General features: G+C 37.0%; 1 protein-coding gene across 1 annotated transcript; it reads right to left on the bottom strand.

Moving 5' to 3' along the window:
• Window positions 1–10,939, bottom strand: smyd2a (SET and MYND domain containing 2a). Its single transcript, XM_037697502.1, has 12 exons — window positions 10,686–10,939; window positions 8,143–8,206; window positions 7,480–7,590; window positions 6,824–6,884; window positions 5,226–5,353; window positions 4,865–4,932; window positions 3,840–3,942; window positions 3,654–3,764; window positions 2,161–2,281; window positions 1,871–2,045; window positions 457–565; window positions 1–201 (listed from the first exon to the last, which is right to left on the bottom strand). Exons 1-12 carry the CDS (start codon window positions 10,856–10,858, stop codon window positions 118–120), a joined length of 1,308 nt encoding a protein of 435 aa, XP_037553430.1. The 5' UTR covers window positions 10,859–10,939; the 3' UTR covers window positions 1–117.
• Between the last annotated feature and the right edge of the window lie 3,947 nt (window positions 10,940–14,886).

The following is a 14,886-nucleotide window of genomic DNA, read 5'->3' as shown; positions in this document are numbered from 1 at the left end:
ATGCATCATAATTCCATTTCCACGCATTTATGATGTATAATTTAATGCTTCTGAAAATAGATTTTTCCTTCCAGAACCTTGGTTAAAATCTTTTTACTCCTTGGAACAGTTAATCCTTCACTTCTGCTCCATAATTTCTCGTTTGACCTCTGCTACGTAATGATGGTCTTTTCCATGAGCCACCTCCATGATCCTTAAAGCCTGAACACAGAAGAGGAGACAAGGTTGTTAAGAAGCAAATGGTCCAAACAAACAAAGTACCGAAGATTAAGACTCTAAACTTAAATAATGTCAGGAGTAAAAATGTGAGCACAAAGATGCAAGAATTCAGATAAAATGATGAGTTGCTGTTTACAGCTAACCTTAATGCCGGTAAACCTTCTCTACATTCTTGCTTTCTTTTAAGTCTTTATTGTGTTTCATCTCCACTGAACAAAAAGTCTAGAAATACTGCACCTTCTTTAAAGCTTTGACGCCTTGAGTCTTTTTCTCGAGGCCCAAATACAGACGACCCAGTTTCAGATACATGGAGGCCACGTTCAGAGAGTAGGCAGGATAATGAACACTGTAGGGAGAGAACAGTTATTCACTCTTTCAGTCCAAGCCCTGAACCGGACCATGACAGCATAATGTGCCTAAAAATATGAGGAAAATGGACAAGTGGAAGAAAAAAGAAGTCGTCTCGGGCCTAAAAAAACACATCTGCAGCAGAAGAACAGTGTCTGAAAGCTAAACGTCGTGTCTTTAGGAAACAGGGACCTGAGAGATGCACTAACCTTCAGCTGATAGTCTCTAGATCTTCAATATTCACCTGCTTGGTGCTTAAATATTATTTATGTGGCGAATTCCATGCGTCTTTGTGATAGGGTGGTATCAAAGTGTCTACAGATTCAAAGTACTGTAATTTCCGCACCCAAATATAAGCCGTGCCCACTAAATTAAAAATAATAATTTGTACATATATAGGTCGCATGTTGTAATATGAGATATTTACACTGAAAGACTTTTTTTTAACTTTTAATTTATTAAGTACCAGTAACATACACAAATACGTACAGTAAATGTTTTTTCTGAACAAAGCCTATAAAAATAGAGTAGCCTATCAGGAAGTCAGTGATCGCTATCTTCACAAAGAAACAAAGTTTCCCCCTTTCCCCACTGTGACCTGTTCGGTAATTTCAGGGGTCAGATTTTATTTTTTACATTTATTTATACAGGTAGTCTCATTGAGTCACGAGGACCCACCCCCCAGGAGAGATGTGTATTGGGCAGCTATGCGAGTGTCCGGGTGTGACGAGACTAAATGTGGCATGAAGCTTGTTAGCCCTTCAAAAAAAAAATCCATAAATTACCCGCAGCATCGTATAAGCCGTGGTGTTCAAACCGTGTGACTAAAGTAGCGGTTTATAATCCAGAAATTACGGTATTTTTAAATTTTTGTTAAGTTGTCTGTTAAAAGTCAACCCAACACTGGTTTGTCCCTGGAGTTAAAGAGCATCTTTATATCTGAGTAAACTTAAAGTGAAGTGGCTTAAACAGCAAGAACACTCATCTGAAAACAGTCCAGCATTGGAGTGAAAAATCTGTCAAAACACCAGAGAAAAACCAACAGATTTTCAGAAACCCTTTAGAAAAACTGATCAAGTGTACTTTAAAGGGTTAGGTTTGGTTCCTTTGGAGCAAAATTTGAAGAACCGAACGGTGATTTATGACTTTGGTGCAGCTGTTTGTACCTTTAAACTTGAGCAAAAACACCTGAATCTGGAGTGATTTTAAGTGAGAGAGTGAGATGGATTATACTCAGGCTTACAAATCAGCTTCAGTTTAATAAATAAATATTAAATAAAGTTGTGAGCATGACACTTTTTACCTGTAGGGTTGGACAATCTTCTCCCCGTAGCTCATAGCGCCGTCCCAGTCCTGCATGTAGAGACAGACGCCCATGGCCTGATACATCATGTGCAGCATATAGACGTTGGTGTCTACAAAAATAGCTCCCATCTTCTCCAGGCTGAGCTCACACATTTCCAGCAGCTCACTGGGAGGTGCAGAGAGTCAAGGAACGACACAGAAAACACAGCAAAAGACGAACAGGCAGGAAAGTCTCTGTTTGCCAACAATAAAAACAGAAACAAAGATATGTGACAACCAAGAGGATATTCTTGTAGTGTTTGGCTCTTCTGAACTCTTCAATGACATTCTTGGCATAACAAACCATGGAGATGACTTCTTCTGGTTCTGGAGGGGTGCTCAGTTTCCTAGTCTCCATTTTTGCCTTGTCCTACAAAGATGGAACAAAAATAAAAAGAAATGCATGCTTACATTAAAAGGTGGATTAATCTTAACTGGATGTTTTATTGAAGAATTTTTAGCCAGGGGACTTTGGTAGCAAATATTTCAACAGCTTTACTGTGCAAGTCCTTTGTGTGCTCTAGGTGCATCCTGAAAAATCACCTAAATTAGATGATTTTTTTTTATTATTTTTTTTTTTACAAATAAAATGGCAAAAAAAATAACAAAAAACAGCTAGATTATAAGGCAAATGTAGAAAACTAAAAACAGGAACATGTCTGCATTGGTCCTTGCCAGGAGTCCAACAGAAAATAAACCATTAAAGCCACAGTTATGATTAACACCATTAACGCCCTATTTTCCCAACACAGTGACTGATGCATCTGTGTTGTCAGAGCAGCCGAATGTAGAGAAAAAACAACAAAACTCCTCCTTTACAAATCTCAGATCAAGGAGGTTTACATTTCAACCGGAAGTACACAAATTAAACGGCACTACCGTATTTCCAGCGTATGAGTCGCAATTTTTTTGCATAAATTAGCATGCCTGCGACTTATACAGCAAAGCAACATATTCATGTTTTTTCCCATATTTATAAGCCAATGTTTGGCTGAAATCTGACAATTTCATTCATTCTGACATGGAAAACATTGAACACTACCATTTTCAGCCACTAGAGGGCCCTTGACTAATATAGCAAGCCTAATGTCTCATAAATAGGTAAAAGTGGCTATTAATGAGACATTTGGCTTGCCATACAGAGCCACCTTCATCTCGCTCTGAAACTCCTGAAGCAAACGTCAAATCAGCTGCATTTTGCTGAGCTGCCCAGGTGAAATGCAGCTGATTTGACCATTAAAGTGCATTTATTAAGGAAAGTTCAACTGAGACACACCTTTACTATAATTTCGAGCAAACAAATAATTCTTTTTAAGTGTTAGCCTTGTTAAATTCTTGTTAAAGTCCTCCCATGCATGCCATTTGGCAGCCAATCGATTTCTGGCAGAACACCGACCCACGTTTCTGGGTGGTCAGCAGTGACACATAAACGCGGTGACGCATAATAGATGTGACGTATTCAGTGAAGCAACGCATTTATGTTTTTTCCACTTTATTAGACATATTTAGACTGATGCAACTTATACGGCGGTGCAACGTGTACAGAGAAAAATACAGTAGTCTTAGAAATAAACAAAAACTCAGTGAAAGTCCAGGTGACTCTGCAAAATCAGGACCTAAACCCATTACAGGGTCTCTGAAACTTTAAACAGTCTGTAAACTGATTCTCCACACCCCACCTGCTCAAGCATGAATCTCTTTAAAAGAAAACAGAAAGACTCTGGAGGTAAGTCGACTCGTACCTTAGACCTGGAGGTGCACTCAGTGCACTGGCAGGAGAAGAAGTAGGAATCCAGTAACCTCTCTCTCCTGTCCTCTGTAGGATACAGCAGGTCTATGTAGCTGTTAAAGATCTACAAACACAGGCAGAACACATAAGACGACTGGAGATTTACATTTCTTTAGCAGCACTTGATTTAAAATATCACCTCCTCCCCTGGGTTTATTTCTTGAACAGCTCTGACTTCAGCCACCGTGCCTTTGTAGGTTACAATAACATTTGGACTACAGCTGTGGTTCATCAGGGCTACACTGGAAAGAGGAGACAAGAAAAGGCAAATAAATTTCTATGTCTGTCTGTCTATCGATTAGAGGAGGGTGTTTTGGGCACAACAAGAAAACTGAACCCACAATCCAAACACCTATCTACCTTTAACTTCTGATTGGTTTATGCTTCACTGAATATAAAACATGATTATAAGATTAGAATCATTTGATGGAGCCAACAGAATCAAAATAATTTTGAGAAAGAGCTACTGCTGGATACTGCTGGCCAAAAGGATGGCCCAGCAAGAAGATCAACATCATCAGGCCAGGACTCTGCGGTCTACACTCATCTCCAGGCCAGCGGTCACTCTTTCAAGGATGAAGATGTTCACATCCTGGACAGAGAGGAACGATGGTTTGAGAGAGGAGTAAAGGAGGCCATCTTTGTGAAAAGAAATCGTCCATCATTAAACAGGGGTGGAGGCCTCCGGGTTCAACTGTCCCCCTCTTACAATGCTGTGATTGCTAGTATCACTCAGCCCTCTGTGAATAGTAAACAGCCATCAGTGTGCTAATGACCCATTGTTAGGCTGATGGTCCTTCTTGAGCATGTGATCAGCTGGTTTTGGTTGTCAGCAGCAAACTGGTTGATCCACTCTGAGAAGGTGCTATTTAAGAGACTGAGCTGAAAACAGCACCTCAGACTGAGGAAGTCTCTTGGATGAGAGACGAAACGTTTCTACATTTTTTTTTGCTTTGTTTTGTTTTTTTGAATGTCCAGAGGACCAGACCGAACTTTTTTGGGTTTTTCTACCTGGATTATTGAGCATGCATCAGGCTACTGCTGGATTATTTTTCTTTAGTGCTTACTGTCCTCTTCTGTGAACTATGTAAATGTAATGTAATGTAAATGTAAAATGTCTAAAATTTATAATCATTTCACTGTGATGATGTGGCAGAAACTCACTCAGGAAAAACAGCTGATCCCAGATGGGAGAGCTCCTCGTCCTCGATGGTAAAACCGTTACAGTTGACCTGCAGACAAACAGGAGGTGAGGATGAGCAGAAACATGTGAACAGACATAAGTGAAGGTATTATAACACTTCTGGGAATAAGGAAAGGTAAAACTGCTATCTGTTCTTGTTTTGAGTTTAGAGTCTTCAACACGATGAGGTTGATTTAATGAAACAATGTTTTGATTCAGAGTAAAACACAAAAAGCAGCTCTGACACTAAAGAGTAAAAATGATCAACCAGCCTGAGATCATAAAAACAACAACAAAAATAACAAATCCAAATAGTTTCCTAAGTGTCAATTTGTTTTGTACCTGTGCAAAAAGCTCAGTTAGAGCCTGGTCATCAGGGAGGTTACTGATGTGCTTGGAGTAGAAATAACGCAGAGATGTTATGTCTGCTTGGTTCATCTCCTGCTTCTCATTGTCCATCTTATCCAAGTCTGTCAGATAACAACAAGAAAAGACACAAAAAGAGGACAACAAAGACAAAAACAGGAAACAGGTTGAGAGTTAAGAGACTAAAATGATGTCTGTGTCTGACATTTATACAGTGGCGGCTGCTGAGCAAAAATATTAGTGGGGCGGACATTAATTTACTGAATAATAGGATTTATGTTGCTTCATATTTAACTGACAGTCACACTCTAAATTGTTTGGATGTGTAAACGTTCATTTCACTTTTACTAAAAAAAATATATATAAAAAACGTGAAAAAAAAATATGGTGGAATAAATCATCAATTAAAATAAATGTTCCAAGCAGGGATTGAACCCAGCCTTCTGATTACAGGACAGTGATTTGACTATTGACCCATCATAGCCACACACACTCAACACACAACTGGTTAAATAAGATCCTTGCATGTTGGCGACCTGGTTTTTGTCTTTCCTCTGCCCTCCTCAGTTTTCTGTTCAGGCCTCCGCTGTCTGGGCTCACGTCAAAGTGTCAGTGGTTGTATTAATGCACTAAAACCAGCCAAATGTGCCCACAGGGCAGAAAATCTTGATGACCCATATGAACTTTCATTGGAGCTGGCTGTTCAAATCACTGGACATGTTCTGATTCGCTTGATGAACACAGGTCGCTGAACGGTATCGTCCCATAACAGTAAATAAGTAAAAAACTGATACCGGTAATACATTTTAAAAATAATTTTAAATTCCATTTTAAATAGTAAAAGTTGTTGAAAAATACACACACACAAAAAAAAACAATACACAGCAAGCTTAGGAAATAAGTAATTTACATTATTTATGAGGAGGAACTACTTTGTGGGGCGAATTAATTTCTTAGGTGGCACTCCGCCCCACCTGCTGCCTCCACTGCATCTACATGCGCCTTGCTCGTCAAAATAGTGCCTAATAAGTATAATAAAAGTTTAATTATGAAATTAATCAATTTTTATAAACATTTTCTTGTCAATACTACGTTTCTAAAAAAATAAATATTTCACTATTATTATTTTTTGTCACATTGCTAGATAAAGTAACTCAGATGAAACGAGTAAAGAAAACAAAAAAATCAATCAAATAAAAAAGAGCTCCACAGAGTTCAGCATCTATTTTTTGTAAATCTGAGCTACAATAGTATAAACGCTCCGAACTGTGTCTGAATAAATCCGAGTCTGAGGTGCTGAGCACCTTGCTCAAGGGTGTCAGTTGTTAAAAGAGGTGGGAGAGCATAAAATTACAGCACCCAGAAGCTTGGGATTAAGTCCCAGAGCTCTGCACTCTTGGATTGAATGAAAGAGACGGAATCAGGACTGCAGGCTACAGCAGAGAATATTAATAGACGCGCTGCTAAAACTGCAGAGACACGGCAAGATCCCACACAGAAGTGCACACTCTGTAACTAAAAGTTCATGAATATGTAACTAAATGATCGTGTATTAATATCACAAATCGACTTACGGGATTCAAACTCTTTGAGCAGCAGCAGCCGTTCAGAGGGAGTGCGCTCTGTTGTAACTCTCTGCAACACAGACAAATGGTGCACGAGGGAGCGTTTATTAAAAAATAATAATAAAGGCATGTCATGTAAAAAAGTAGCACTGTTTTGTTGCTCCACTAAAGTTCAAACAGGAGCTTTTGTTAAAAGAAACTTTTGGAGCCAATACAATTATTATCCAAAACTGGATTTTAAAACAGCACAAATTCAGAAACATTAAAATTATAAAATAAAATTACTATTGCTATTGAGGACTTGTGTATAGTCAGTTTAAATGATTTATTGGTCAGGGAAAGTTATTATAAGGATATAGCATTAAATGTGTTATTAACAATTATATTTTTATTTTTTACAGAACTGATTGCCAGTTCTAATTTAATCCGAGCCACAGTAAAGAAACTAGAAAAGATTTTCATGTTAAATAAATTTACATGCAGAAGACATCTGTGTAATAACCAAAAGTAAAATTCTAAACTTCACTTCAAATCTATTTTACTCTACATTTTTAGTGTAAATGTATTAGTTTGATCTTTGGCTGTTCGTGCTCTCCTGCACAGATCTGATGTTTCGATGCAAAGGAAAACATCCACTCTGCTTCTTTTATTTTTATTATTTTTACCTGTTTCATGATGGTTCTGGCCACCAGTCTGACCGTCTCTGATGGACACCAGTTCTCCCCGTGCACACTCATGGCTACACACTCCAACTTGTGCATTGGCCAGTCGCCTCTCTTCACAAAGAAAAAATATATGTTTTGAAAAAGCACCATAGAAATAAAGAAATAAACATTTATTTTCATATGATAATAGAAAACTGGTTTCTGTAGGAAAAAAATCTAGTTAAAAATAAATAAATAAAAACACTAAATAAATAAAGAATGAGCTTTCTATTCATCTGTATCTCATTGCAGTATTTTATTTTTTTGTATTTCAACTCTAAAACTAGACGGAGCCCAAGGGAGGACAGAACTACCGGTAATCGTCATAGCAACAGCAACAAAACTGCTCTGTCTTTAGATAACGTCCGAATGTGGTCCAGTACACCAAGTTAAACCACATAACCACAGAATTATTCTGTAGTGACAACAGAGATAAAAAAAAATCATCTTATAATAAAAAATAAATCAATCCCCAGCTAAGAGATAAAATAATAATAAAAAAGTGTTAACTTGGACATTCCCTGCAGAACTCCCAATAATAGTTTAAAACTGTGTAGGACTTAACGTTCCAACTTAAATTCGTTCATTGACAGTTTCCAGACACACACCTGAACACACCCTTACCTGACAGTCAACATTGCAGTAGTGGGCCTGCTTACATTTACCACATTTGAACAGATCTTCTTTCCTGAAATGAGGTGATAAACAGAAAACATATTCCTTCACTAAACCTCAACCTAGAAGACACTTTCACCTGTCAGTGAAACGTTGAATTAAACTACTGTACAGAATACCAATACAATATATTCCCCACATCACTTAAAATAGTTGGTAAAGCAAATAACAGAGAAGGAGGTGGATGGATCCTTATAATATGACCTATGTGCAAATTATATATATATATATATATATATATATATATATATATATATATACACACACATATACATACACATACATACAGGTGCTGGTCATAAAATTAGAATATCATGAAAAAGTTTATTTATTTCAGTAATTCCATTCAAAAAGTGAAACTTGTATATTATATTCATTCATTACACAAAGACTGATACATTTCAAATGTCTATTTTAATGTTGATGATTAACTGACAACTACTGAAAACCCTAAATTCAGTATCTCAGAAAATTAGAATATTACATAAGACCAATAACAAAAAAGGATTTTTAGAAATGTTGGCCAACTGAAAAGTATGAACATGAAAAGTATGAGCATGTACAGCACTCAGTACTTAGTTGTTGCTCCTTTTGCCTGGATTACTGCAGCAATGCGGTGTGGCATGGAGTCGATCAGTCTGTGGCACTGCTCAGGTGTTATGAGAGCCCAGGTTGCTCTGATAGTGGCCTTCAGCTCTTCTGAATTGTTGGGTCTGGCGTATCACATCTTCCTCTTCATAATACCACCATAGATTTTCTATGGGGTTAAGGTCAGGTGAGTTTGCTGACCAATTAAAAGCAGGTCCCTCAACCAGGTACTGGTAACTTTGGCACTGTGTGCAGGTGCCAAGTCCTGTTGAAAAAATGAAATCTGCATCTCAGATCTCAGTTGGTCAGCAGCAGGAAGCATGAAGTCCTCTAAAACTTCCTGGTAGATGGTTGCGTTGACCTTGGACCTCAGAAAACACAGTGGACCAACACCAGCAGATGACATGGCATCCCAAACCATCACCGATTGTGGAAACTTGACATTGGACCTCAAGCAACGTGGATTCTGTGCCTCTCCTCTCTTCCTCCAGAGTCTGGGACCTTGGATTTCCAAAGGAAATGCACAATTTACTTTCATCATAGAACATAACTTTGGACCACTCTGCACCAGTCCAAGGAGAGATGCTTCTGACGCCGTCTCTTGTTCAAGAGTGGCTTGACACAAGGAATGCGACAGCTGAAACCCATGTCTTGCATATGTCTGTGCGTGGTGGTTCTTGAAGCACTGTTTCCAGCTGCAGCCCACTTTTTGTGAATTTCCCCCACATTTTGGAATGGATTTTGTTTCACCATCCACTCCAGGGTGCAATTATCTCTATTGCTTGTACACTTTTTTCTACCAGATCGTTTCCTTCCCTTCACCTCTCTATTAATGTGCTTGGACACAGAGCTCTGTGAACAACCAGCTTCTTTAGCAATGACCTTTTGTGTCTTGCCCTCCTTGTGCAAAGTGTCAGTGGTTGTTTTTTGGACAACTGTCAAGTCAGCAGTCTGCCCCATGATTGTGTAGCCTACAGAACTAGACTGAGAGACCATTTGAAGGCCTTTGCAAGTGTTTTGAGTTAATTAGCCGATTAGTGTGGCCCCTCTTGAATATTTAACCTTTTCACAATATTATAATCTTCTGAGATAATGAATTTGGGGGTTTCATTAGTTGTCAGTTATAATCATCAACATTAAAAGAAATAAGCATTTGAAATATATCAGTCTGTGTGTAATGAATGAATGAATAACATACAAGTTTCACTTTTTGAATGGAATTACTGAAATAAATCAACTTTTCATGATATTCTAATTTTATGACCAGCACCTGTATCTATTCTGGTGTGTAAAATATAACAAAATAAACAGCTCTTCCCAAACACAAGCATGCACCCCTGCTTTCTCCTCTCTTGGGATAGATACATGGACATCTAAATTTAGCACCACTAACCTTTTGGTGTCCTGACGGCAGCCTGGGTGGGACATGCGAGTGTATGAAAGTGTGCTCGTTAGAATATGTTGAATTGAATCAACCATAAAGTCTGCCGTGATGTATTACATTACATTCAGAGGATTCAGCTTTAGACTCATTTAATCAATGAATGCACCCTTTTCTTTAAGACTCTTGTTTCTGCACAGCCCATAGGCTAAACTCCACATTCAACATGTTGACTGATGCTCGTCTGTGTCTGCTCAAGAGGAACTTGCGGCATTTTAAAAATGTCATATTAACTTAAGTTAAGGTACTTACAAGTATTTTAATTTGAAGATACCTCTAGATTCAGGATACTACCTGAAGCAGCATTATTAGCCTAATTCAGAGATCACTCATGTTAGACAGGAAAGAGCTGAGTTACCTCTCTGACCCATTTGGTTCAACAGGACAAGTTAGCAACACAAAATACTAATATACCAGCTGTTACATGGTCGTCTTCCTGCTGTTCCTGAGAGGTGCAGGTTACCTGGTGAAGCAGTGCTCACAGTGAGCTCCTCTCTCGTTCACCGTCAGCACGTAGGAGTAAGCAGGACAGGCGAACACCAGCTCCCCGACCGCGAAATGACCCACGGCCAGCAGGCCCCTGCCTTTATCTGGGCTCTCGAACCGCTCCATTCCCTCTATACCTTCGTTCTTCATGATTTGTTCCTTTCCAAGCAGACACACCGCCTGCCGAGTGCGCTAATAATCGGCTTCTGTCTGAAGTCCTTCCTTCCTCGTCGGTCCGGTTAGTGTGCGCAGTTTCTGCTGCCGCCCCCTGCCGGAGAGACGCGGTACTACACTGAAAACTGCTGCAGCACAGGAAGAGCCCAAATACATGTGCAGTATACTTGTCACTTTGACATACTAGACTTTAATTTAGTTGAAATTTATGTTTATGTTAACCCCCCCAAACAAACAAACAAACAAACAAAAAAACCTCGAGGCTAATCTGATATCCAAAGCCCAAAAAGGCTCACAAATGTTTTTGAAAATTATCTGAAATACAATCAGAAACATTAACCCCAAGCTGAATGCTTTTTAAGTGATGCAACAACACAAAAAATATAAAAAAATGTTTATATATATATATATATATATATATATATATATATATATATATATATATATATATAGATATTACATTTTTTGAAAGGTGTACAAAATTAACTTAACTTTAAATACTATTTTGTTTATTCAATGTGCAAATGTATGTTAAAACTGTATTCAAATTTACTGTAGAACAAGCATTATTATAATATCCTGATGCATGCTCAATAATCCAGGTAGAAAAATCTTAAAAAGTTAAATCTGGTCCTCTGGACATTCAAAAAAACAATTATAATGTAAAAATATAAAAATAATAATAAATTATATATATTATATATATTATCATATATATATCATTATATATATATTCTTATATAATAATAATAAAAATAATAATTATTATAATGTTGTTTTTATTGTTATATAAATGGCAGGACTAAACACAAAAAAGTTCAACCTTTGTGGGAGGATGGTAAGAAAATAAAATCAAAATGATGCCCTTTTTATATCAAAAGAACATTTTGGGAAGCCTTGTTAGTTTTTTTTTTTTGTTTGTTTTTCACTTTATTTGTTAACCTATGTCCACATTTTAAAAGATGCCCAAGTCTAAATCAGTTTAAAAAAAAAAACTGAATACCTATTGAGCATAAGTTATTACCCTCCAACAATCTTTTTTTAAGCACTCAAAATGCTAGTCTCAAGTCACAAGGTATTTGGTGGATCAATACTCAGGTTGCATATGTCAGCTTTCTAATTTGTGGACAAACAAAATAAAATTCAAAAGCAGACTTGATGAGCTTCCGATTCCTGGTTGGTAGAGCCAAAAGCTTGCACACAATTTAATATATTATGAAGCCCATATAAAGTGCATACATTTCCTCAGCTAATATCTTTATTTCACGAGTGTGGCAGATCGTTTATTAGTTTTGACATAGAAATCAAATACTGTAATCCAGTAATTACACATCTGGATGTGCAAAAAATAATAATAATAATTGCAGTAAAATGAGGCAATAAATTGTTTTAAGGGCCACAGTAAGTAATAATAATTAAAAGGATAAAAGTATATGATAATTTAAAATCCAAGGATGAGGACATCTGGGAGCTGACGGATGTCAGGCTGCAAGTTTATGAATTTTAAGATCTAAATTTGACTGACAGCTGGACAACGTTTCCTATTAAATCATTTAATCATAATATATGCAAAATTCATGCTTATCTCCTATACTGTACATTTAATAGGAACCACTTTAATTCACTTCAATTCAAACCAGTAACATGTCGTTTTATAAACACTGAAACATCAATATATTGTATATATGAGGGCACCCACTGTGTTAAACTAAAACACACCACACCATTTTACTTTTATATAAATGCTTTTTATTTAAGTTAATTTCTCCTCATTCAAAGATGAATGTCTGCAGAATCTATAAAACAGGGAACAGTTAGAAGCGCTGTACAGTCCGACAACAAAACTAGGAACCACAGTTGAGTACACTGTGCATTTATGTACATACTGTACACACACACACACTGATGTAGGTATATACAAAAATATACACTTTTACATGTGACCCTCGGAGTCATGTCACCCATTACAACACTTCAAAATATATTCGCCGCAGACTGCGTTAGTTCACGTCCCGTCTAATTTATGGAATAAGATTTAAATAGAAAATGAACCTTTTATGTGCATGTTGTCACCGTTTGTGTTGGTTCAACACAAAAGCTGAAGCTGGATGTCTTCGCAGGGATTTGCACGTATCACAGAAGGGCTTCTGAGAGGGAAAGAAAAAAATCACGACTAAACCAGGACTAAAAGAAATACTGAAAAACAACCATTTTTTGTTGAACTTCATTTAAAACAAAAATGGTGATCATTTCCTTTAAAAAGACACAGACAAGTAAAAATCTGACTTAATGCAAAAGCAGCTTTAACTTCTAGTAAAACTGCCTGAATGTGAGATTTTTAACACTCTTCCTATGTTTGAATGGTTTTCTAAGCATTTCCAGTCTCCTGAAATGAAGGGGAAATAATTTTTGCCCTCTACCACAAATGTAACATTCATAAAGAAAAATAGTTTTAACCTACAGGTACTTCCTATTAAACTGCTAACAGTAGATCAACAGCTAAGAACCGTTTCCTACACACAAAAAAACTGAAGCTAAAAAAAACAAAACAAGATGCACGACATTCTGCAACAAATCCTCAAACTCGAGGCGGATTCTCCACAGGCCTTTACTTCTTCTCAGTATTCCTCACACAGGAAACAGGAAGGAACTTTGGCACATTGTGCTAAAGATGTAAACATTTTATCATTAGATCAAAACGAGGAGCTGGACTTCACAATTATTTCATCGGCGTAGAACACGATAATAAAAAAATAAAATGGCAAACATTTCATCCTAATAAGAATAAGATGGTCTGAAAAGAGCTTTAAGATGAGCACCGATGATGATCAGGTGTTTGAGCAGTTTAGTTTCCATTCTGTTGACTCAAGTTAATGTTAATAAAAATGTGAATAGGAAGGAAGTCTAACGCTTTAAAACAAGTTTGTCTTTTTCATAGTCAATGATCGACTATGACAATTTACATTAGAATGGCCTCGGATGGTGCTATTGTCCGGGGAAAATAAATCACAGTTTGTTTGTTTTTTGTTTGTTTTTTTGAGTTCCTGGACATGACAAACTGACCATGCAGCATCTGAGCATGAGGGTTAAGACACATTAGCTCTTGAAAGGGTTGAAGCATTTTTTAATTCATTCTAGATTTGGAGCCAGGTAAAAATGAAATAAAACAAACAGAAAACTGCAGTATTTTATACCAATAACCAATAAAATGAAAGACTTCAGATATGCTTTATAAATCTTGTGCATGTTTATGGTCAGGATTAAAATCATTCGGTTTAAAAACAAAATTACTGCAGCTTCAAGAAAGAGTCTGCATGTGGGTGGATTTCAACTGGTAGGAGTAGAAAAACAAAAAAATCAGGAGGCATGGAGCAACGTTTCTGACCTCAAACTAAATTTATATTCAAACTCTTAAAGCTTCTACAGGAAATTAAAGATGCAAAAATGAATAAATTGCAGCAATAATAATTAGGGATGCACGATATTGGATTTTTGGCCAATATCCAATATGCCGATATGTTAAAACCTATTTAGCCGATAACCGATACCAATACCGATATTTTTTCCCTAGACCAACTTACAGCGACTACATCGCTTTCTCTGCTGTGGAATTAAAATACTACATTATTCTGCATGGTCTTTGTCAGTTTGGCCTGCTACCAAATGCAGATGCCAAAAAGGGGGCTGAAAATGATGCAACGCTTCAAACTGGATTATGTTTAATGTCAAATGTATTCATGACATTTACTCGAACACAGTGACAACACTCGAACAGTGCAAATTTGTAAATTTTCATAAATATAAACTCACTGGTAAGTAGTAGTGCATTAATAGATATATTTGATAGTTTCTCAAATTAACTTAAAACAGAAGCCTTTAATATCGGTGAGTTTTTTTTTGATGGAATGGCCCATGTCCGATGTTTAACTTTATCGCTAATATCGGCCGATACAATGCCATGCCGATAATATCGTGCATCCCTAATAATAATAATAATAAAATTA

This window comes from Nematolebias whitei, chromosome 2 (genome assembly GCF_014905685.2).
Source record: "Nematolebias whitei isolate Nwh7 chromosome 2, NemWhi1, whole genome shotgun sequence".
Taxonomy (NCBI): Eukaryota; Metazoa; Chordata; class Actinopteri; order Cyprinodontiformes; family Rivulidae; genus Nematolebias; species Nematolebias whitei.
The sequence above is the reverse complement of the archived record's forward strand: the minus strand, read 5'-3'. Positions and strand labels throughout refer to the sequence as shown.

Bases quoted from the DNA above. Each gene is read 5' to 3' on its own strand.
- smyd2a (XM_037697502.1), bottom strand. From the start codon at position 10,858: ATGAAGAACGAAGGTATAGAGGGAATGGAGCGGTTCGAGAGCCCAGAT. The intron at 5,354-6,823 runs GTAAGTCGATTT...GTTATCTGACAG, and splicing joins GCTCAAAGAGTTTGAATCCC to ACTTGGATAAGATGGACAAT. The intron at 4,933-5,225 runs GTACAAAACAAA...GTTTGTCTGCAG, and splicing joins TAACTGAGCTTTTTGCACAG to GTCAACTGTAACGGTTTTAC.